This window comes from Chenopodium album, chromosome 5 (genome assembly GCF_948465745.1).
Source record: "Chenopodium album chromosome 5, dcCheAlbu1.1, whole genome shotgun sequence".
Lineage (NCBI taxonomy): Eukaryota > Viridiplantae > Streptophyta > Magnoliopsida > Caryophyllales > Amaranthaceae > Chenopodium > Chenopodium album.
Window position 1 is genome coordinate 5,760,772 of NC_137838.1, and position 24,229 is coordinate 5,785,000.

The following is a 24,229-nucleotide window of genomic DNA, read 5'->3' on the forward strand; positions in this document are numbered from 1 at the left end:
ATTCTCCCATTTCATATTAACCGTAACATTTCCTTTTTACATCTGTTCTATAATAATTACAACACTTCTTTATTTAGTAAGGTTCCTCTATTACGAAGTATTTTATGTTTGGGTTTTTTCCTATAGTAACCCTGTTAATTTCACTTTTCAACGTTGTGTCCCAACATATATTACTTTTCACACTGTAATCCCAATATATACATTTTGTTTCCATACGATAACCTTACCGTTAAAAATTCCATTAGTGGAGCCCACTCTTAATTTATTACTATAATATTTTTTTTTTATCAATTTACGCGTTGGAAAATGTTCCGTTAAAGGTTTTGAAGGCTATTTTGGCCTTTAAGTGTCCAAATTGAGCTCAAATTCGGCAAAAAAATAACTAAAATGCCTCGTTTTGTGTATTAAGTGATGTCTCGATTTAAGTGTTCACGTTTTAATACTTAAATGGTAGGTGTTTGTCTTTTTTTGAGAGCATTCCCTACAATGTGAAAAATTCCTCCATCTCCCTTGTTAAAAAATTCTCAAATTCCATTGTTGATGAGGAAAGAGAACAGTGGGTATGTTTGACCAAAAGGACCAAAACGGCAGCTTTTGAGAAGTGGGCCACTTGAGAAAAACAACGGAGGGAATACATTTTTGTGAGAAGATTGTACATTTTAGAGTTTTACCTACAATGTTCAATAGATCCTTAACATTGTTGTCCTCGCGAAATTCGTTCAAGGCGCTACATGGGTATCAACTCCATTAGTAGAAGCCGCTGAACAATTGAACATCAGCATAAACTGATACAGCCAGACAGGCCAAGTAACATTAACATTTGAGGGGGCTTCTCATACAATCATCATCCGCTGAAAGCGAAGAATTCCTGCGTACAAGAGGGGACTACAAAAGCTAATCCAAAGTACGAAACATTCTGAGTTTTCAGAAAGCCTTCAAGCATCAAATTCTAATCTTCTATGCTGCAACAAATAATATACAGGCTGTAATAAACAGCTTAATGTTTTACAGTCAGATTTTCCAAGGTTGTCACTATATATGCAACCCCCCATATTGAAAATTTACAACATCAGGGGTGAAAAAATTAAGGGGTGGAGGTGGGGGAGCTCAATTGCTCCCCGCCAAGGGGTTTCCATAACCCTATCACTCCGAATAACAGGTAAAACCGTATTAGAATTCAACAGAATTTCATTTGTGATGGTACAAACTGCATACCCGCTAGTAGACTACTCAAAAAGCTACTGTCGTCTTGTATTGGAGCCACGTATTGTAACACCGTGCAAGAATTTGGTGTAACCGATAAAATTAATGTTTCCATCAGAGCTTCGTATCCAATCCTTGACTAAAGTATGAGCTGTCGGGCCCAAGTTCAATTCCTATGCATAATGCGCAAAAATGATCAGAACAGGAAACCACAGAAAGAATAGGAGAAAGTTGATTAACTAAGTGCTTACCCTTGCAAAGTCCTCAACTGAGATCCTCCGGTTACCTTCCTGCTCAAAATACTGAAACGACGTGGTAGCAATTTTATCCCAGTCTTCAAGAGCCTCAAGCTGATATACACTGATTGCCGCAGCACAAAACTCTTCAAAATCTATCTTCTTGGATGAAAATGGTTCCATCTACATTAATAGGGTCATATTGTAAGCTTTTACTAAAAAACATTACTTGGTTTTAATGTAGTTAATGATTAAAAATGTAACTCAAGTCACATTAATATTATTAGTTTGTCAACGTGTCAAGTAATTAAACGATAGCTAATAGGCAACTTTGACATATCAAACTGTCTTACAATAGTCAAAAAATCAGAAACTCTGGCGTCTTTCATGGCATCGGTTGCATTTCTCGCGAGGGCCTGTAAATTAGTGACATGATTATACAAAAAATAAAAAGAAAAAAGAAGTAAGCTCAAGTAGAATTTTCATCTATCTGAGTAGACCAGTTGGAAATTTGAGGGTGGGAGTTGCACTTACCACTTTAAAATTTTCTAAAGACACACACCCATCTTTTGGCTCTAGGAGCCTAAATTGTGCTTTGAGGTAAAAGAGCTCATTATCTGTCAGAGCTTTTGAAAGAGCCTGCAATAATGCATATAGTTATTTAATGGTAACGGATTTTATGCAGAGTAATACATGTTAAGGGGAGATCAATTTCTATAATTTATAAGCATTGTCATTGACTCATAGGAAAAACTTTCCAAATTTACATGCAGATTCATTACTACTGCGATCATCTGTTACAGCCTACCAATGTCTTGAGGGACCACTAAAAATGTTTCACAGAATTAGCATCCTTGATCGCGTTGAGCTAGAGTAGCAATTCAGCACTCAAATGAGTTGATGTGTTTAATAGACACATTGCTGAATGCTGACAACTCTTTATTTAGGAGAGCAAATGGTAGTCATTATAAATCTAAGGATTCCCTTCCGATGTGGGACAAAGTTTAGTTTAGCTTATGACATGCCAAAGGTAAACATCAGAGATAAAGGTTCTCACCTTTAGAGCTGCTCGTTTGAGAGGGGTGGCCCGCATATATGACCTTACTAGCTTGATTGGGAATATATCTAAAGGAAGAGGTCTGTTATCATCTCTTAACCATGGATGAGCTGCAAGCAATGTCATCAGTGGTTATGTCAGGAAAGTAACTAGGCATATGAGATATAAGGAAGCCATAAACCATTTACATAGACCCAAGCAAAAGAAAGTACTCACCTAGTGCTTGTGCTGCCGTCATCCTTTTCCTGTGGTCTTTGTTCAGTAGCCTTTTGACAAAATTTTTGCCCTCTGCTGATATATTGGGCCAAGGTATATCGTCAAAATTAGGATCAGTCCTTAACACAGAACGGAATATTCCTGATTCAGTTCGTGCATAATAAGGTCTGCTTCCACATAACAAGATGTACGTTATGACACCAATGCTCCACATATCTGCTTCACTGTTATATGATCTATGCAGCACTTCAGGTGCAACATAATAGGCACTTCCAACTACATCATTAAGCCTGTGATCTGCACATCATAAGTTCTATGAATCAATTCTCAATGTAAAATAAGTCCACCATTTAGTCCACAAATAATTAACACATCAGATCAACCTTAAGCCACAACAGCTGGGTCATAAGTAATAACATTAAACATTTTTTGAATAAGAATAACATCAACTTCTGAACTTTAAGATATCAGCCATAAATAAATTCCATCATTTGATTATTAAATAAAAATATTCCTAGATTCCTAACTTTAGGGGGTGTCTTCACAAATGGTCCTAACTGAATACAGAAAACTTATATCTCCAAATGGGTTAATATAGCTATGATCATGGTAGCTGCGGTGAAGTAAGCACGGGTATCAACGTCTAAGCCCACAGTAAACATATGATGAGCCCAAACAAGAAATCCAAGAACACCTATACTGATCATGGCATAAACCATGCCTAGATACCCGAAGACCGGTTTTCCGGAAAAAGTAGAAACGATATGACTTATGATACCGAATCCAGGCAGAATGAGAATATAGACCTCTGGATGACCGAAAAACCAAAAAAGATGCTGATATAATATGGGGTCCCCCCCCAGCGGGATCAAAAAAGGTTGTATTAAAGTTTCGATCGGTTAATAACATGGTAATTGCCCCCGCCAGTACCGGAAGTGATAATAAAAGTAGGAATGCTGTTACTAAAACGGACCACACAAATAAGGGTAATCTATGCATAGTCATTCCGGGTCCACGCATGTTGAAGATAGTTGTTATAAAATTGATAGAACCTAAAATGGATGAAACACCAGATAGATGAAGACTAAAAATTGCTAAATCAACAGCTCCTCCAGAATGGCTGGTAATACCACTTAAAGGCGGATAGACCGTCCACCCAGTCCCGCTACCCACTTCTATTAAGGCTGAGCTTAATAGGAGCAAGAGACTTTGGGGTAACAACCAGAATGAAATATTAATCCACTCTCACCCTAGCAACTCAGATGCAAGATTTTGGTAGCATAAGTGATTTCTTCTCTTTTTTAAATATCAGCAGCTCTATAAGTTGCGAATCTTGCGATACAATGAACTAATATAAGCAACTTCCTCAATTCAGTTCAAGCATAACTATGCTTCTGAATTCATTGAGAAACACTCGTATAACAGTTTCAATAGCCATTGGTTGGCAGAAGGCTGATTTGAAGGTATTTTTAGTGTAAGCAGCACATAGTTTATTTGAATCTTTAAGCATAGTAATAGGTTTTTTTATTTAATTGGGGAGTAGGGCTCTTTGTTGTTCAACATTGTGACTTAGCTAGATTTCTCATTTTAACTCACTTTACAGCTTCCTTAACTTTATTAATGCAGCTTAAAAGTTTTGTTTGTGGACACTTGAGTTCAGTATTTAGTAATGGATCTAATGATCCTTCAATCAATCACAGAGACAATATTAGTTTTTTTGTGGCGCTTCCAAATAGTATGACCCAAACTTAATTATATGCTCACCTTCCACTTAATTATCATCATTTTGCAACCTTTTTTATTTTTAGTTGATTTATATATTGTTGTTTTAGTTACAGATAACTTTTCCATTCAGCTGGTTCAGTTTTATTACCATGGAGGCATGGGATACCAAAAGCTGAGAGTGAGGAGTGGAAAAGAGCTGAGTTTCAGTAGTGGGAGGTCAATTAATTCCGACTAAAGTCTATTTTGGGAATTATTCAAAGTTGATGGCCATAAGGTGGGAATTATTCTTGTCAAACTTTCCAAAATTGATTAATCCAAAGTTATAAAGTAGAACTTCAAATCTTATTTACTTTGTAGCAGTTATTGCAAATAATAAAAGATGAAGCTGTCATTACCTGGCCTAACATAATCAGAAAGACCAAAATCTATAACCTTTAAGAGCGCATCATCATCCTTTGTAGCAAAAAGAAAATTCTGCCAAGAAAAGTCCTGTGGTTAACAAACCTCCAAGTAATTCCTTAGCTAAAAGCACCACAATGACAATTCCATACCTCTGGTTTTAGATCACGGTGCACAACACCCTGAAGATGGCAAAATGCAACTGCGGATAATATTTGCACTATGATTCCCTTGGCATCTTCCTCGACATATCTCCCGCCTCTGGAGAATTAAACAAACAAAATGAGGCTTATAGAAGATAAGTCTAGAAACTCATACTATCCCCCCCCCCCCCCTGCCAAAAAAAAATCTTCCCTGGGAATCAGTGAGACTGCATAAAAAACTTTACCTTTGCAAAATTCTATCTAATAGCTCACCACCTTCACACAATCTGCAAGCCAAAATAGATGTGTCATAATGTATTAGAAATAACAATAAGTGTCTAAGTGCCTTATAACTGTATTGATTCTTTTTTTATTATTCAAGTCACTTGTATCCTCAGTGAGTCTGGAAGAGAGGACATCGCGTCTTAGATAATAATGGTTGACAAATAGAAGATAAAACAAGTTGACACCATTTCTACGAAGCCTATAGAATGCTGCAATTGTCAGCAAATCCCAATAAAATGTTGTCATGCGAAATCTAACAAAATGCCAAAAGCATATACAATAGCAACTGATTCAGAAGTCGAAACATGTGTTAAGCGTAAAGCATACAGAATGCAGGAAGCACTTACTCCATGACTAGGTAGACATTGTTAGCATCCTCAAATGCATCATAAAATTTGAGCATATGCGGGTTGCCAGACAATGCTTTCAACATTTTCACCTCCCTGCGAACATCTTCAATTGCAACTGCTGAAGTCATCTGCTCAAAGGCATCAGTATCATTCATTATTACTCATTAATCTAAGAAGAACTAGAAAATAAAAAAAATTGTACAAACAAAACAATAATAATCATACATTCATACTAAAACCTACTTCATAACTATACCCTACAAATTAATAGAACTCCACTCAGAAACTACTATCAATGGAGATCATTGAAGGTTAAGAGTCTCAAGATAGAAGCAAAACATAAACTAATCCCTGTATCATGATGTTGCGACTGAATTAATAAGATGTTCCAAGTCCGTTATATTAGCCCACCATTTCCAAAACATATATCAATTGCTACACACACAGATGTAATTAGAACTTTCGAACGATATACAAGCACTTCCCAAGCAGCCAAACAAAATGCACCCTCAAATTGTACTAATTTTGCACTAGCTTGGCATTTAGAGAATAACAATGACAAAAACAACCAATGAACTCGAGATATACAAGACAAATATGAAGCATTGGGAACCAAAAATCTCCACATGAGCCCCAAGCTCATCAAGATAATCTCTAATTCCCCTCACTATACATGACCGAAACCAACCTCATTTATATTTCCATTACAACCCTTTCATCTAGAATATCAAATTAAATGATTACTTGACTACAAAAAAAGAGATCATAAATCAAATTCTGCAGCGATATAAAATAAGTTTACCAAAAAAATTCTTAACAATGCTACAAAACCATCAATCATAATCAACATATAAAATTATATATGCATACACACCAATTTCATCAGTTAATAAACAAATAGTCACACAATTAAACAACCAAATCAAACACATACTAATAAGTATAGTCCAAATCTCATAATTAAAAACTCATAAACAAAACACCCACCAAAAATTCCAACCCCAGGTACAAACAGACAAAAATGTAACAATCAAGCACAATCCAACAAGAAACCCTATGTTAATATTCAAATTGATCAATTTCGCACACATGAACAACCTCGCAAACTCGAAACCACCAACAATCCAACATACAAACATACATTAACATAGTCCTCATTTCACCATCAAAATCAAAAATCAAACAAACCAAAATGCCACATACCACCGCACCTTAGCTTTAGAAATAATCTTGACAGCAACAGAAACACCTTTAACATCCCCTTTTTTACCCTTAGCCCAACAAGTATGACCAAAATGCCCTCGACCCACTTCCTTCCCTAATTCATATTTTGCCCCAAAATTCTTGGAATACCCAAAATTCTTGTCTAAACCCCTTTCTCTTTCTCTCTCTAACTCTCTCTCTCTCATCCTCCCTTCACCTTCCTGCTCCACCGTCCTCTCCGGCGTAACCCCACCACTCTCCTTCCTCCGCCGCCGAAACGCCGCCATTATAGGCTTCGCCGGCGACGGCGGCGGGAAGGGCCATTTCATCATTCTCCTTCCCGGAGTTCTCGCCGGAGATGGGTTGATTCCGGCGGGAAAAGGGCTATGAAACGGCGTCGTTTGTACACTCGCCGGAGTTGGTTCTTCAACGGCGGATGAAACGGCGTCGTTGACCGCCACTGAAGTAGTCTTCTTGCTGTAACAGAGCCCCATGATCGGACGGCCAGGATTGGTTGAAAATCACGTCAAATGAGATGAAAAAAAAATTAAAAAGTTTTAATCTTTAATTTTTTTTTTAGAGAGAGAAAGTGAGCTAAAGAAGAGAGTTTTTCAAAGTAGAGGGAGAAGTTGAAGTTGTTGACATTTAAAGTTTGGAGCTTTATTTTTTAAGGTGACATGGCGGTGACCTACTTTAGGTAAATGATGGGTTTTACACCGTTTGATGTGTGAGGTTGGGGGGTTGACTGATATTTGATTGGGTCTTATTATGTGAATGGTCAAAGGAAGGAAGGTGTTGTATGTTTAGGGATGGTCGGCTGTTTTGACAATTTTATTATACTTTAGTTATTTAATTCGTATACTCAATTGATTTCATACTAATTCAGTCTTTCTTGTAAGATTCATAGCAATTGTTTATGGTAACTCCATGCTTCATGTAGAAACTTTGGGGTGATGAGGTTAGCGTGTCTGTGTGTGAGCTTTTGTTGTGTTTTTAATACTTGTCTAGTTGTCAAAATTTATGTAAATTTATTACTCGTAGTACGTTTGACCTGTGTTGTTGAATGAAATAAATGTGTATCGACTACTTTTTGTATGTAGTTAGAATAGTGGATTAGATCTTTATTACCTATTGAAGAATAAATAGACATTAACTGATGATCAACTTATGGTGTTGTTAGATATAATGAACGTGTTTCACAATTCACACTTTCACCTGCTCTCTCTATATGAGTGTAACGGCGAATCTTAATGAAAAATAAACTTAGATTAGTTAATGATCAGTGCAAGAGTGAAAATTTGCAAATCACACAATAACCATGTGTAAAGTTATTAGTCTAGTACAACATGTGTTGTTGATACAATTAATTTTTTGGTAATGGGCCACATGAGACATGACTTTGTAAAAACCAAATGAAATACAATGCATTAATATTTATAAGAAATTCATGGGTTCATGTGAGCCAAGTCATGTGTTAAGCTGGAATGAATGTTGTACGGATTATTGAAAAATTATGGTTGTGGTTTGTGATTAATGTAATAGATTGTTCATTAGGGTAGTAATAATAATAACAATAACAATAATCAGATGCATAAAAGCTTTGACATTTTTTAAAAAAAATAAAAAAATAAAAATTAACAATTTAATTTTACGCATATGTATGATTAACGAGGAAATTCAAGTTTATAACAGGGATAAACTTGAGTTGTTTATCCCAGGGTATAAAAGTAATTTTCTTCCAATAAGTAAGGGGTATTGTGGGGCATTCTTTGATAAAGTTGGCTGAACCTCAGAAACGTCTTGTTATCTCCGTTAGCAGTACTATCTGTTTTATATGGTTGTGGGGACACATGTAAATCTAACCATGGTTAAACCAACAGAATCAATTACGAATTGAGTTAGTTGAATTCAATTGCTCAATTGCTCAACACTTAAATTATTTTCGGCGAACGCATTGAATGAGCTTCGAAATAGAATTGTATCAGTTCCTCTCTGCTGTTATTAATTGACGTTGGGCTTGTTCAAGCGTTGATTGAATCTGATCGCTGCGTTGTGCATTCACAGGAGTACCGGCGGGCAAGTTGTCATTGATGGAGAACTGTGGTGAACAGGTTTGCAATTCTTTGATTCTAGTACTGTTAGTTGGAAGTTTTTTATTGCGAATTGAAGGTGTTGGATGCTAATTTGTAGTTATGTAATTTCTTTATTTATTTATTTAGTATATCTGTTTAATTTGTTTGAAATGTAATTGCGATTTGTCTTGTTTTCTGCTTTGAGGTCAAAATACAATTGTGATTTGTTCAATGACTTGTGCTTTGTGGTTGAAATTCAATGGTGAGAGTTCAAAAAAGCACTCATACACAAGTACGCTACTATCAACCCCAACTGAATAGTAACAATTAAGAAATTACTGTCATTAACGCACAAAACCCTAAACAACCAACGAATTAAAATTAAACCAAGCAACTAAGATGACAGCGGGGAAGCAGGGAAGTAATGGTAGCATAAAAAATTAAAAAAGGGTAACTGACATACCTAATTTACCGCGGATTAAAAGAACAAAAATACCAATCACTCGCCGGATTCCGCCATTCACCAGCTTCAGCTAAGCAGACACATGAAGAGCTACGAAAAAACGAACCCAGAAGACGGGGCACAATAAGATTTAGAAAAGGGAAAGAAAAAAGTAGATTCTAACCATGGTTAAGGAAAGAATAACGGAAACAAACGTCCGTGAAATTTACACCTTGGGACCACATTGCACACTGTCAAAGAGCTTTACACTTTATTGCACATGTGTCATCAAACAGTGGGCCACCTTTTATGAGATAAACGTTTTTGGTTAATCCCAGAGATAAATGGGGACCTGCTCATGATTAACCTCTCTAAATAAAATGATTTTCACTTGTTCAATGCTAGCTAGTGTGGCAGTGCCGAACAAATTGTATTGTATATTTTCAAAAATGTTAAGCATTTATATTGTGCATATAGATCTTAAATGCTAAGATAGATAAATACTTCTAGCAAATTTGATCGATGATGCATGTGTATGTTAATATACTTTAGTGATTATATCGTTACAGGTAGGGTGTGCAGAAATGGACCTAGACCTAAAAATCGACCGGAATTGGACCGGACCGGTTGATTCCGGTCCGGTCTTCGGTCCTCACAAATTGGGTTTTCGGTCCGGGTAAAAACCGAAATATTTCGGTATGGACCGAAAAGTGTATTTTTGTAATTTTTTGGGTGAAAACTTTAAGTTTTATGTTTAAATTTCTAAAAAATTTAGGTACAAAACTTGTAATTTATAAATTCTAGGTGCAAAATAAGAAATCACGCAAACAAAAACAAGACGTTAAAAATGTATGCATATATTAAGATACTAAAATGAAAAAGAAAAATAAAAACATAATGTAACCGGTCCAAAATCGGACCGGAATAAACAGGTCTGGACCGGAAGCCGGACCGATTGAATACGGTCCGGTCCCGGTCCCCAAAAAAATCGAATCCGGGTTCCGGTCCCGGTCCGGTTTTGGACCGGTGCACAACGCTAGTTACAGGTACCCCTTGTATCCAGTAAGTTTAAAATTATTTTGCAAGCATATAGAGAAGATATACTGGGAGTGAACTAAAATATATGTATTGATTTTTCTTAGGTTTTTATAAAATAGATTTCAATAATAAACAATAAAAGATTTTTTTTAAATAAATACGATAACTGGACAAACGCTATAATAAATGGATAACGCATAGTAACTAACAACTTAATTTTTTAAAATATGATAAATAGACCACTCACAACAATGAGCATTTTTTTTGTTTCCTCATTCTCTCTACCCACTTTCTCTGTCTTCCAATCTTATTTTCCTCGTGAACATTTTTATGATCATATTTCCCATCAATGATAAAATAATAATAATAATAATAATAATAAATAAATAAATAAATAAATAAGTGTTCACCATTCTCTCCTACCTATTTTAATACCCATCCGTTTTGGGTGTTTTTTGGATTTCCTGGGATACTGGTCACGCTCTTCTGGCAACGAGACGGTCCAACCTGCAAAACAACGAATATTCCGATCAACGGAATATTCGCCTCCGACGATCAAGTCAGTGATCAGAACGGAAAGGGCTAGAGAGAGAAAGTAGAGAGAAGTTGGAGCTATTTAATGCTCTGTTGTTTGTAAATGTCTTAATCCCCCCCTTCATAAATGATTGGGGTATTTATAGGGGTGGGACTCGTGCCCCTTTCTAGGGTTTGTACCCTAGATTTGTGTGGCGTGATTGGCTGCGCAATCAGTGAATGCCACGTGCTACTTTGGGGGCGCCGTTTTGCGGCTTTCATTGATATCTCTCGGGATTTGGGCCCTGACGTTGTTAGGGCTTTCTGGCGTGCTGATTATTGAGGGAACACATGCCCTTAACACGTGACATCTTCTCATGACGACACGTGTCACCCTTTGACTGGGCCACGTGTCGCGACGAGAGTGGCCTGAGGCCTTAAGGGCTCTGAATTGCGTGGCATCTTCCCGTGGTGACACGTGTCACCCTATAACTGGGCCACGTGTCACTATGGGATTGGTCCGCGTATACGAGGTATTTTTACCCTCAACACCATCAACATTTCTCTCTCTTACAATTTAATTAATAGCTACACTTGCAATTTTAATCTAGGCCCACTGCTTACTATTCATCCACAATTTTTTGATGAGCAAATTATAAAATGAGCATTCTAGCTTTTGCTCATTAATGGGATGAACAATTCTATGCTTTTGCTCATCAAAATGCTTATAAGCATTTTTTTTTTCTCATTGTCGTGAGTGCTCTAACAGATATAATAAGTTTACAAGATGTTTGTCAACAATTGAACGGACAAACAAACCTTTACTCATTTTTTTATACCAACAAGTTATTTTTTATTACACTTTTTCTTTCTCTATCTACATACCCATGTGTTAATTTTTCACAATGTGTTTCAGTGGTTTGCTTTTTAATTGAAACTAGTGAGTGACTCCGGGCATTGTCCCGGGTTCTACTGTTGTTGACGTACAATCAATATTTTTTAAAAAGGCTTTTCAAAACTGCTTTTCAAAATTGCAATTGTCATTGTCAAACCAAAATTGAGTTTATTCTTTGAATATAGTTTTTTTTTTTTCATTTATTTATATTGAAACTTGTGGTTTGCACTTATATACATTTTTTTTCATATGAATACCATAGTTGATATTGGCTTAGATGATTAAATAGTCATATAATGATGTGGCATCATGAGATGTTGGGAAGATGACATGGCGCAACAAAATAGGGATTACGTGGCACATAGACGTTTTTAGTAACGCTTAAATTTTTTTTTTTCATTCATGGTATTAACAAAAATGTCAAAATGTATTATTACCAATTTACTGTGCTCATTTTGTAGTTATGTAGATGACTCTTTAACGATCATGGGATGATTAAGTGTTATTTACAAGATGCTTATCAACAATTGAACGGATAAACAAACCTTTACTCATTTTTTTTTATACCAAGAAGTTATTTTATATTACACTCTTTCTTTCTCTATCTACATACCCATGTGTTAATTTTTCACGTGTTTCGGTGGTTTGCTTTTTAATTGAAATTAATGACTTTCTCGACATGTAAACACATAGTCACACTTGAGAAATATTTGTACAAAACGTCAAAACTGTTTTTTTTTGTGAGTTTTTGTCAACATGCAAGATGCAACCCGATTTCACTTGTTTTAACTTGTGGCTCAACCCAACTATCAAGGTGGTATTATATGGTAAAATTGTTTAATTTAAGAACTTAAATTCCCGCATCGTGTAAGTATATTTCACCCACCCGCAATACAATACTTTTTGTATCTAAAAATCAAGGTGGGTATACAGTAATCTTAAACAAAGTTTAAGGTAACCTATTTTTAGTAATTCACTATTCTAGTATTTTAGATATCAATTAAAATGCATAAATTATCAATAATTAAAACTACTGAAATTCTTGACATTCAATGAGTGAGCACCACCAACATATAGTATAGGAAATTAAACACAATATATTTTTAGTTTATATAAATATAAATACAATAAAGACAATAAAAATGTTGTCGAGTGGGTGGTAAATTTATGAGATGCGTGTCTCAACAAATTAGTTTATAAACAAGCAATCATACATATGAAAGTTTAATAGGATGATATGGATCACTAACACTTGTGACAAACTTATTTAACGGTGCTCTAAAAAAGATATAATTCTAAGTTCTAAGTCTCTAACACACTCATTTTGTAGCCAACTATATTTGATAAGGAAATTCCAAAACCATGTGAATTCCGGTATATTTTTGTTACCAATAGTTTGCAATTATACTATTCTTAATCTATCTCAATTAGTGTAAGTCCTTTTTTTTCATCTATTATATATAATTGTAAAACGTGATTAAAAATGACTTTATCGGCATGTAAAACACGTATTCACGATTCATGTATGCACATATTACTTTGTTATCCACGTAATACAACACGTTATGTAGGTATAAACCACATTAGGCGAAGTGTAACCTATTAAAGTAATGTAATTAATCTTGTGATTTAATAAATAAATTAAACAATCTTCTACTGATATGTCTCTAACATAAAAACAACCAATCATGTAGAAGAGTTTGTGTGGTTCTATGTATTATACTAAAACATTTAAAAGACTTTTTTCATTCATGGTATTAACAAAATGTCAAAATGTAGTATTACCAATTTACTGTACTCATTTTGTAGTTAGGTAGATGATTCTTTAACGATCATGGGAATGATTAAGTGTTATTTTGCAGCCTTCAAGCTACGGAGTACTTGTATTATGCTATTTTTTTTTTCACTATCTTCATTTGTGATTGTATTTTCATTGTGTGAGTTGTTTTTCACCCGTTTTATATAAATTGTCAGTTGCAATTAGTGACATTCTCGGCATGTAAGACACGTATTTGTGAATCGTATATTTAACACGTTACTCAGTTACTCACGCAAAAACAACATACCTTGTAGGTGAAAACCCCACGGGGCAGCCACAATCCCTGTAGTGATGTAACCTTTAAAACAACTATTTATTACTCCATCAATTCAAAATATCCGATCAAACAATCTTGTGTTACAACATAATGTTTCGCTCACAATTTCCCCAACCTAACATGCCGTTAATACAGTGCTTATCTGATTAACATAAAAATACCCAAAAGAACCAAAGGTGGAAATGCAAAAATATCAATAAACAATTTATTACTCTGTTAATTCAAGATATCCGATCAAACAATCTTGTTCTACAACATAATATTTATCCCATAGCTTTCTAACATACCACCGTTCATTATAATACGAGTTTATCTGATTAACATAAAGACACCAAAAAAACCGAAGGTGGAAATGCAAAAAAACCAATACACCCTCAAGCGACACCACAACAAACCAAGCTAAATCCTTTTAAGGGCTTTAACCCTATAAATGGCGGGAGTCCAAAATTCACCATTTTCTTCTAATTTTGCTTTTGTCGTCAACGATCTTCTTAATTAATTACACTACTCAACCCCCTATAAAACCCTTAATTTGCAAATAAACCCCTGTAACTTCCTCACTTAATCACTCACACCATCTTCTCTCTTCTTTCTCTCTCTTCATTTTCTTCTCTCATTTTCTCTCTCCTCTTTCTCAGTCTTCGTCTTCGTCGTTGTTTCACTCTGTTTCGCCGATTTCTCACCTGCATTATCGATTCTGATTCCTCTTTTCGATGTACCCGAATTCTAGGGTTTTTCGCATTATCTGAAAAAAATTAAATTCCGAAATTTAGGGTTTTTTTTCGTTGATTTTTCGCGATTTTTTCTGACCTAAGTATGGAGGCTGCGGCCGCTGCTGGACGCGGCGCTTCGCTGTCTCAGTCGACGTCTCAGTTGCCATCTCGTAAGCAATGGCGTGCGGTTTCGGAACAATCCGTTCGAAGCTCTGGAACTGAGGTATTTTAGTTTAATTTAATTTGGTGTTAATGTTTGTTTGTTTGGTTAATTGCATGTGATTTCTGGAATTAATCGAAGAATTAGGGTTTAAATGGACAAAATTTAGGGTTTTGATTATGATCTGGCTCATCTGTTTCGTTTATAGGACTTAGAAAGGTCGAAATTAGGGCAATCTGATGAAAGGACTATATACGAGGTAATCTATGTGTTTGTTGTGATGGATTTTGTGAGCTTGTATTGAGAAATTCAGTGAACAAGTGATTTAGCGTGGTTCGTTTTTTCACTTGGGTTAAGGTACAGCAGGGACAAGAGCCCATTGATGGGGTAGACTTTTGCTCGATACAAATGGACGGGATTATGGGTATGGAAGATGGGATTTTGCAGCAAAGAATTCATAGTTTGGCTAGACAGAGAGAAGAGATGCAGCAAATGGAGGTAGAACTTAGGGCTCAGTTGATTGCAAAATCCGAGATTGTGGAAATGCAGAATAGCTTTGATGCTCGGTTCAAAGAACAAGACAGTGTCGTTGCAAGGCTTCAGGTTTTGATTGAAATAAGACTTGATTTTGTAGTATCGTAATTGTTTTGTTCTAGTGTTGTGTTGAACTGGGTAGTTTTGGTTCGGCAGGAGCAACTTCATGAAAGAGACCAATCGATGCGTGAACTTGAGAGGAAGATAGAGGAGAAAGATCGAGAGTTACATGCTGTGAGATTGGATAATGAAGCGGTCAGTTTGATTTGAAAAAAACAAAAAAAAAACTACTTGTGGATATTTATCTATTTATTTATTTTTGGTTGTGTTGCTTAGAGGTTTGTTTGTTGAATTATCTTTTTGACAGGCTTGGGCTAAGGAAGATCTTCTAAGGGAGCAAAACCAAGAAATAGCGAACTTTAGGTGGGGCTTCTCAATTTCAATTCTATTCATTTCTGAATTTTATTGTGCATTGTGATTAGATTCTGTTACACATCTTCCAAATTGTTTTCACCTTTTATCTTAACTAAAAGCATGGTATCATTGCCTCTCCCTCACCATTTGGATTGATGCTCTTTAACTTAGCTTCTATCATCCATTTGGTTTGATGCTCTTTGACTTTGTTTCTACCATCCATATAGATGAAACATGAAATAAGTTGTGTTTTCTCAAGATGGTTAATTTGGCATCCTCTCCAAGATGAATATTCCCCCCTTTAAGTGACACTAGAAGATTGATGTATTTTTTCTTCATTGAACAGGAGGGAGCGTGATAACATTGAAGCTGAGAGAGCTCACCATAGACAACAGATACATGATCTTCAAGAACATATTCAGGATAAAGAGAGACAGATGTTGGAGTTGCAAGAGCAGGTGTGGTGTAATTTCCCGTTAAATGCCTTTTGTTGTCATTAACAATAATGTGCACATTCTTATTCATTAATAGATTCCAATAAAGTTGCTTTAAGTACCTTGAGGGGATAATTTCTTTGACTTTATCTTATGGTTGGGGGTGTAGGAAATGGCTAGCTGTTTGCTGCATCTTGCAACTCTTTACAGTAAGCTCTGCTGATATTATGCATACTTCTGATTCTGTTATATATTTTACTTGACAGCATAGGGTAGCTCAAGAGACAATCCTCTACAAGGATGAGCAGATACGGGATGCACAGACTTGGATAGCACGAGTGCAGGAAATAGATGCCTTGCAATCAAGTAATTTGCAAGCTGAGCTACGGGAACGTACAGAACAGTATAACCAACTCTGGTTGGGTTGTCAAAGACAGGTTGACTTCAATAATGTCTAGCATGATTTAGATAGCCATTTAGGTTATATTGATTTTAGAGAAATGCTTAATTGTTTGAGTCAAAATAATCATTTCAGAAACTATATATATGCTCTTGATTTGTCATTTCTGTTCTCCTGCACAAGTGCTGCATCATATTCTTTCTAGGTTATTTAGTTGTTTTAGGTGCTTTTTTCACGTTAGCCAGTTCCTCATTCAGATTGCTGCATGCATGTGTAATTTGAACGTCAACATCTCACAGCGTGTGTTTAGGGGGGGGGGGTGTTCTGAATGCGCCCTTCCTGTAGTTTTTAATTGTAACCTGACCTGAAAATGTCAAAATTCAGTTTGCAGAGATGGAAAGGGTGCATGTGCAGGCCATTCAGCAGCTTCAGCTTGAGCTGTCTGGTGTCAGAGGAAATAGTGGAACATATAGTGCTGAATCACAGAATACCTCTAGTGATAGTTCTCAAATTGGACCAAACAGTGGAACTCGCGTTGAAGCTAATGGTGGTGGGGCATCAAATAGTTCTGGAGGACTTCCTAATGGGAATTCAGAGAACTCTCAATCATATGTTTCTTCTGGCAATGCATCTTCACAGGTAAGGCTATTTTATCTGTTTAGAGTTTTCAACTTTCTTTGCAGTTTAACATATCTGATACTATCCATCTTCTTTTCTGTCCTCTCGCTTTATCTTTCCTATACACTAAAAGGAAGAACCATATGGACAACTTAATTTGTTTACATGTCTGCTTATGGAGTGGCAAATTGCTGTAATGTTATAGTGATTTTCAACTTGCTGAAAGTGTATAAAAGGCACGCTCGAGGCAATGAGGCTCAAGGTGATAGGTGTCAAGTGCCTTTTTTGGGTTAGGTGGGGTGACTTCAAAGTGGTACAGTGAGGAGCAAATCATCTTATTTTTAAGAGTTAGGAGTAATTCTTATTTTATGTGCCTCACAACTCTGCTTTGCGCTAGGCTCTAGGACTCCTTTGTGTGCCTTGTTGGTTCTATACATTGCCTAGTAATGCTTTTGTATTAGACCATTCAGATGTTAGTGATATTGTTTTTAAGCAGTTCTACTTTGACCCTTCGTTTTCACCATGTGGACCCAGTGATCCACTAGGCTACAAGTACGTGCTTGCCCACAACTAGGTTTTAGTTTCTTGCTTGATTAGTGATTCATCAATGACATTCTATTTAAGCACCCACAAATACTTGGAAGGGAGCTGGCCCACTATGTTTGAGATAAAAAAGATTATAATCCTATCTCCACTGATGCCAGCTTGAGTTGGGTAAAAGGTTAAATCGAGCGTTAGCAAATGAACTCTCTCCTTCCCCCCTCATAAATATGGGTACCTCTACCCTTCATAAGAACGTTTTGGATTCGAGTTAAAGCAAGCTAGAATATTTTTAAGGTACCAATTATGTTAGAGACTCAAGAGTAGTGTGTGTGTGGTGCTGATAAGTAAAGAAGTTTGTAGGGACGAAAGATCGGTGGGTACCAACTACCAAGAAAGCACTTAGTGGCCTTGCTCAGTTACCAATATTTAACTGTTACCTTGAAGTTTTGGGTTTCTGTATAACATTGAGTGAGCTATTGAATTATGATGGCTATGAACTTATAATAACTGGAAATGTGGGTGCTTTGAGCCACCATTATACTAAGGTTTTGTCTTTGCATGGAAGTTAGGACAAAGGCTAAGTGGCTACACAGTATAGATTATACTGAAATTAGTTTTTTTTTGGAATCAACAGACTTTTGTTGTGTTGTTCTTTGCAACCTCCATATTGGTCTAGTATTGCATAATTCTAGATTTATCATTTTCTACTTCTAGAATTTTCAGGTTTGTGTTATCAGATGATATGCAATGAATGCTTTGTCTTGATTTTCTTTTTGATGACGGAAGGATATGGAATATGTTGTATGAGTTCATGGCCTTTTTGTTATTAACTGCAACTCCCTGTTTTCCTTGTAGACCAATCATGCTCCTAGTCTTCCTCTCACTCCATCCATTATGGGGATGCCTTCCTATCTTCCACCTGGACAGGTAACTGCAATGCATCCATATATCATGCATCAACAAGGAGCTAACCACAATGTAGCATCACAAGTTCCTCAGTCCCATGTTGGGCATTTTCAATCAGTACCAGCACTGAATTCTCTCCAACAGTGGCAGAACCAACAGGTATGAGCTTATTTTTGTTGTATACTTGTATATCAAATTGGTGTGGTGAAAATATTATTTTATTAATTGTTTATATCATTTTTAGGCTGTCTCAGAAGGTCATTCTATCAACTCTCAGAATCAATACTCACTGTCCCAAGCAGAAGAAAACCCTTCAAGATCAGATTCGAGTTATGGCTATGAGTACTCTGTCAATGGACAAAGCGTGCATCCAGATTATCTTAATGCTCATCTCAGCCAAGGAGTTGATCCTAACTGCCAAATTACATCTAACGAGGTTGCACAGGTATTTCTATGGGATATGTGATACACAAATTTGATTTCGTATGTATTGTTTTCTTAATATAAAAATTCACAATTATTTATTTCAATATGCAGACTCTTGAATCTGTGGAGAAGAGCTTTTTTGTTGGCCCTGACACTCAGCACAGCTTACAGCAGATTTCTTCACACTTCCAAGAGGCACTGCGTTTGGACCCTCTCCATCAAACTAGTGAAATTAAGGTTCGTTCTTGTTTTTGTGTGAAGCTTATAAAGTTGATGATTTATTTTAAGTGAACTCTGTGAAAAAGGACTTACTTAGGTGTTAGAAGTTTACTAATTACTTGCTTTTATCATGTTTTTATAGACCGACGACAATGATGCTGGGAACATCATTTCCAACAATGGGACTGAAATGCATAATGTGGTGACAGAGCAACCTTCTGCTGTGGAGCAATCACCATCTGAATCATCTGCTCACACTGTGCCGTTTGCTGAAGCTACTGTGAACAATGCCGATGACGTTGCTTCAACTGAATCTTATGTCTCAACTGATCAGTCAAATGGGTTGTCGACTAGAAAGATATCAGAGTCTCCTCTTCTTGATGAAAGAGCTTTGTTAGCTTGCATTGTTCGTACTATCCCAGCAGGAGGCAAAATTCGTATTAGTTCAACGGTAAATGGGATAAATAGTCAAATTTACTTTTACTTTTACTTTGGTGTAAGTGTTGAGAAATTTTAAGCCTAATGGGTGGTTTCATTGAACTTGATGCTGACACAGCTTCCAAATAGACTTGGAAAGATGCTTGCTCCTCTTCACTGGCATGATTACAAGAGGAAGTATGGTAAACTTGATGATTTTGTGAGCATTCACCCTGAAGTAAGTACCTTATCCAATACTTTTATTTGTCTTTATGCAAACTGGAATATGGTGGTTACACAGTTCATTTGTGTGTGCAGCTTTTCTTAATTGAAGGGGATTACATACAACTTCGTGAAGGTGCACAAGGAATTATAGCTGCTACAGCAGCAGTGGCAAAAGTCGCTGCAGCAGCTGCTGCGTCATCTCCTTACTCATCCTTTTTTCCTCCTGTGGCTGTCACGCCAATGGCTGATGCTGGTCGAGTTAAGAAGTTGTCGTCTTTGGAACCTAAACCATTTAGAAATTCTGTTGACAGTTCACATTCACCAGCCATGCAGAGCCGTCATTCTAATGGTTCTGGCTATGTTTCTGGAAGCCTGTCCAATGTGAAAATTTTGAGCAAGTCAAAAGATTCTTTGGAACGCAATGGCCATGAGACAAGGTCTGGCCAGCAGCCTCTGATGGTTCCTGCTGAAAATGGTGTGCATTCTGATAGATCTATTCTTGGCAATCCACAAAACCATGCAAGGGGCAGTGCCAAATTTTATCGCTAAATAGCTGGGCAGGTAGCTCTCTTGAATTCCCATTTGACTAGTTATATCATTGCTGTAGCAACTGTAGCTTGTGCTAACTCATTTCATTGTTTTTGTCTGCAGGACTGCTGGATTGGATTTGAGATGATAGTAAGTGTTTTGATTATTTCATGGCTGTGTATTATAGATCTTTTTAGCTTTTCTAAGATCGACAACTTCCTCCTTGTAGCACGGTTAGCTGTGGCCTGTGGGTTTAATTGGCTGTGTGCTTGTTTGAAAATTGAATTACTGCATATGGCCGGCCTACTTTTAGTGTTCTCCTTTCATGCATGTAAACCTTATATCTGGAATATGAATTTGCACCGACCCACGCATATGCACTGGATAATATGATTGTATTAACAGATGTTGCCATTCTAATTATTGTTCCCTGTCACTCATACTTTGCTGATCAGATTAGACATCTACTAAACGTCTATACCCCCCTATTTATGGAACTTGAACTTGTTCTGCTATATTTTTTTAGTTTCTTTAAATCTGTACTTAGTATAATAAAATTCAAAGTTAGATCATGTACACCTATGTGATTTCATCTACTACTTGTAAATATGCAAGTAATGTGACTTCTTTTTCATTCTCTTTATTTTTATGATTGTATTACATTACATAATGTATCAGGTATAGTGGCTCTAACGCAGTGTTTATTTGGTTTTGACAGGATTCGCTTTTGAAAGGTAATGAACTTGTTTGGACTACATTGCTAAATGAGCTGTGTAAGATGTCCGCCTGGTTGAAGGAGCCAACTATCCCATTCAATATCTCCATTAATCTTTTGGTCTAACTGAATTTCTGATTGTAATGTCCATCTGATTTATGTTTTACCCTTTGTCTTGATTGGAGAATTTTATAGCAACATGTTTATTCAAGCTAAGAGATTAAATTGATCTGTTGCGTCTTTTTTCTCTTGTTTTGGTCATCCCTCCTGGTTTCCTTCCCTTTACATTTTATGTTATCCTTGCTCTAGTTTTTGCTGTTTTTTTTTTTTTCGTCTCAGATACGATGATCTGTAAGGCTGATCTTGAATATACTTGGCAGAAAATTGTACACCTACAAAATGCTGATCTTGCGTTCTATGCATCTCTTCAATTTTTAAGAGAGTAGTTACGTCGTACATGAATAAGTTATGTGATGAGTAATTTTAATAGGTTTTACATTTTAATGATCTTTGTGAAATTCATACTTGGAGAGTTGGAGGGTGCTCCATTTTTATGATTTTAATTTCACTGCTAATGCCTACAATGGCTTAATTGAATTTACCCCTTTAACTTAGACTCCCAAACTAATTCAAATTAGGTCTTCTCATGCGTAAATTTTAGCAACAATTTTCCTAGATAAATGAAGTTTGAGGAAATCCTAGTTTATCTCCTTGATAATCAAAGACAAAATTGTAAATAAATCAACTATCGTGGGGTCTATTTTATAGTCATCATGGCATGATTGTAAATAAATCAATTATTGTGAGATCCATTTTCAATAAAAAGTTTTTCAATTATTTTTTGCTATTCGATAAACATATTTTGTTTATCAAGAAGATAAACTTGTATTTTCTCTAAAAGTTCATTCCTCAAGAACGCCTCTTTTACAAAATACTTTGTAGATTTTAAATACTCTTTATGCCAGAAAGTGAATAATTTGTTTATGTACATTGGGTTCTTTCGTTTTTGTTTCTGTTTTTTTTTTTTTAATGTTTGTATATTTTTGTTGTGAGTTTTAAAACAAGATAATTTTAACAAGTTTTACTAATTTTTTTTTTTCTTTTTATGAAATACTTTGTATATTATATGACTATTTTTTATTTAAAAAAAGTTGAAAATTACTGTGATATTGAAAAAATTCTAGTTTTATTATTGAATCTACTTACTTGAAGTCATGTCTCATAGTCACATGCAGTTAATGCGAGTAGGTAAACCCTTAATTGAGTTAGGGCTTTTTCTTCATAAAATGGTTAATTTCGTTTGCGATTTGTTAAATTAAAATATCTTTTTACACGAAAGAGAATTGGCATGAATGATATGTATGAAATTTTTGGAAAAGTAGTCCATATGTATTCTTATTTCTTAAAACTATTTTGGTTAGCTGAACTTTACTTGTCAAAGTTAATCTACAAAATCATCTTTATCTACATCTTAATTCTTGTAAATAGATAGCCTTTTCATAATATTGCATGTCTCACCCTCCTCTATTCAATGAAAATATAATCCTAACTCTAACATGCATCTATTCCTAGTGAATGTCTAGGGAAGAGACTAAAACCGCCAATCAGGTTTGAAAAATTGATTCGATTGATGGGACTTGGTATGATACATATGAGATCGGTGAGATTAATTTTCAAATTTTAACCTAAACATTAGGATATTACATAATTAATTCTACAATTGATCTAAATTAAGGGCCTGTTCTCATACGTTTATTTTCAGTTCAGCTTCTAATTTCCTTCAGTTCAGTTTAGTCCAGTTCAGTCAATGAGAACAGGCCCTAAATTACTAACTTATAAAAAAAAAGTTTCAGAATTTCTTGTCCTATAGTATTGACTTAATAATTTCATTGTTATGAAAAGCAGTTGGCACAAGAGTTGAGTTTGATTATTCAAATGAGAAGTTGAATAGGCGAATAGAATGAACGATTCTTCTCCTACCTCAAAATATACGTTTCAAGTATTCTTCACTTTTTTTTAATTTTTTTTTAATTTTACTGACTTAATAAAATGAAATATTATAATAATAGGACTATATATTGTGTTGAGTAAAATAAAGTACTCATGATCACAAGCTTTTAAGGAAAACATAACATTATGAGTGGTTTATTGAGTTGAAACAACATAAAAGGCGAGATTTTTTAGATTTACTAAGAAGATAAGTTTGGTTGCAAAAAATTGGTGACATCTAGCCCATTGGTTACACGCCTTGCCAAAGTTTTCACAATGGTGATTCCAACCTGGCGTGAAGCATGCTATTATATCATGCTTAAAGTTAATTTAGGGAAAATTTGTTAAGAACTACTAATTAAAGCACGTGTTTTGAAAACAACTATCAATTTTTTTTTTTATTTTTTATTATTTATTCATTATTTGGAGTAAGCAGAGTAGAGCAGGAGTAAGCAGAGCAGAGCAGAGCAAAGCAGAACAGATTTCAGCAGAGCAGAGTAGAGCAGATTGAAACAAAGCAGGACTCAGCAGAGAAAAACAGCTCTAAAGATCGGGACGACGGGACCTAACTACTTCAGTTAGATACTCCAGCATTTGAGTCTCACATTTTACCACTTTTTACATTTATGAAGGGTAATTTACTCAATATAGATGGTGATTTTACGAGGTAAAGGTAAAAAGTGGAACCTACATGCCGAATATTTTAGCCGGAAGTGTTAGAGTGGTAGTGCTAGTTAAACTTTTTACAAATTTTTGGTAGTTCTTTTAATTTTTTTAATAACTAGTTATTTCCAAAACACGTGATTTTAATTGATAGTTCTTGACAAAATTTCCTTAATTTAGCGAGTTTTGTTATGCTCTTTTAAAAATAAGGGTCTTACTTGAAAATCGCTCGACACGCATAATAATATGTCGTGGCTACTCTAAGCGTTTACCATTTCACAATTTTTTCGTGTCGGGCCATGTCGTGCCCATGCCGGCCCATCTATTAACATGCTTAGGAGGGAGTAGTTAGATTCACGAAATCCATAAATTAAAATTTAGGATGATGTAAAACTTCAATTTGGTCTCGTCTGCCACTGCCGCCTTTGTTAACCCCTCTCCTTTTTCTCTCT

General features: G+C 35.7%; 3 protein-coding genes across 8 annotated transcripts in view; 2 read left to right on the plus strand and 1 right to left on the minus strand.

Annotated features, from left to right (window-relative positions):
* Window positions 1-631: 631 nt before the first annotated feature.
* On the minus strand, window positions 632-7,530 carry LOC145631660 (CDPK-related kinase 6-like). Its single transcript, XM_081683794.1, has 11 exons — window positions 6,826-7,530; window positions 5,612-5,742; window positions 5,225-5,266; window positions 4,989-5,097; window positions 4,833-4,911; window positions 2,713-3,009; window positions 2,497-2,606; window positions 1,974-2,078; window positions 1,793-1,855; window positions 1,455-1,622; window positions 632-1,376 (listed from the first exon to the last, which is right to left on the minus strand). Exons 1-11 carry the CDS (start codon window positions 7,309-7,311, stop codon window positions 1,239-1,241), a joined length of 1,728 nt encoding a protein of 575 aa, XP_081539920.1. The 5' UTR covers window positions 7,312-7,530; the 3' UTR covers window positions 632-1,238.
* Window positions 7,531-14,329: 6,799 nt separating this feature from the next.
* LOC145631661 (uncharacterized) lies at window positions 14,330-21,354 on the plus strand. 6 transcript variants are annotated; one of them, XM_081683800.1, is made up of 16 exons: window positions 14,330-14,809; window positions 14,955-15,005; window positions 15,104-15,349; window positions 15,437-15,535; window positions 15,648-15,703; window positions 16,041-16,152; window positions 16,395-16,565; window positions 16,913-17,167; window positions 18,617-18,754; window positions 18,840-19,040; window positions 19,133-19,258; window positions 19,383-19,691; window positions 19,797-19,895; window positions 19,976-20,443; window positions 20,534-20,560; window positions 21,129-21,354. In XM_081683800.1, exons 1-14 carry the CDS (start codon window positions 14,690-14,692, stop codon window positions 20,429-20,431), a joined length of 2,439 nt encoding a protein of 812 aa, XP_081539926.1. In that variant the 5' UTR covers window positions 14,330-14,689; the 3' UTR covers window positions 20,432-20,443; window positions 20,534-20,560; window positions 21,129-21,354. The 6 variants fall into 6 exon arrangements, with proteins under 6 accessions (XP_081539926.1, XP_081539923.1, XP_081539921.1 ...); XM_081683797.1 differs by having other exon boundaries at window positions 14,331-14,809; window positions 15,113-15,349; window positions 18,545-18,754; XM_081683795.1 differs by having other exon boundaries at window positions 14,332-14,809; window positions 18,545-18,754.
* Window positions 21,355-24,132: 2,778 nt separating this feature from the next.
* Window positions 24,133-24,229, plus strand: part of LOC145630191 (GRF1-interacting factor 2-like) — a 5,964-nt gene continuing 5,867 nt past the window's right edge. The window contains exon 1 of the mRNA XM_081682441.1: window positions 24,133-24,229. This exon is cut by the window's right edge and continues 285 nt beyond it. The gene's annotated coding sequence lies outside the window, so the exon portion shown is untranslated.

Coding starts and splice junctions, on each gene's coding strand:
- LOC145631660 (XM_081683794.1), bottom strand. CDS start 7,311: ATGGGGCTCTGTTACAGCAAGAAGACTACTTCAGTGGCGGTCAACGAC. Junction 2,079..2,496: donor TCAAACGAGCAGCTCTAAAG/GTGAGAACCTTT, acceptor GCATTATTGCAG/GCTCTTTCAAAAGCTCTGAC. Junction 1,377..1,454: donor CAGTTGAGGACTTTGCAAGG/GTAAGCACTTAG, acceptor CATTATGCATAG/GAATTGAACTTGGGCCCGAC.
- LOC145631661 (XM_081683795.1), top strand. CDS start 14,690: ATGGAGGCTGCGGCCGCTGCTGGACGCGGCGCTTCGCTGTCTCAGTCG. Junction 15,704..16,040: donor CAAGAAATAGCGAACTTTAG/GTGGGGCTTCTC, acceptor TTCATTGAACAG/GAGGGAGCGTGATAACATTG. Junction 19,259..19,382: donor ATCAAACTAGTGAAATTAAG/GTTCGTTCTTGT, acceptor ATGTTTTTATAG/ACCGACGACAATGATGCTGG.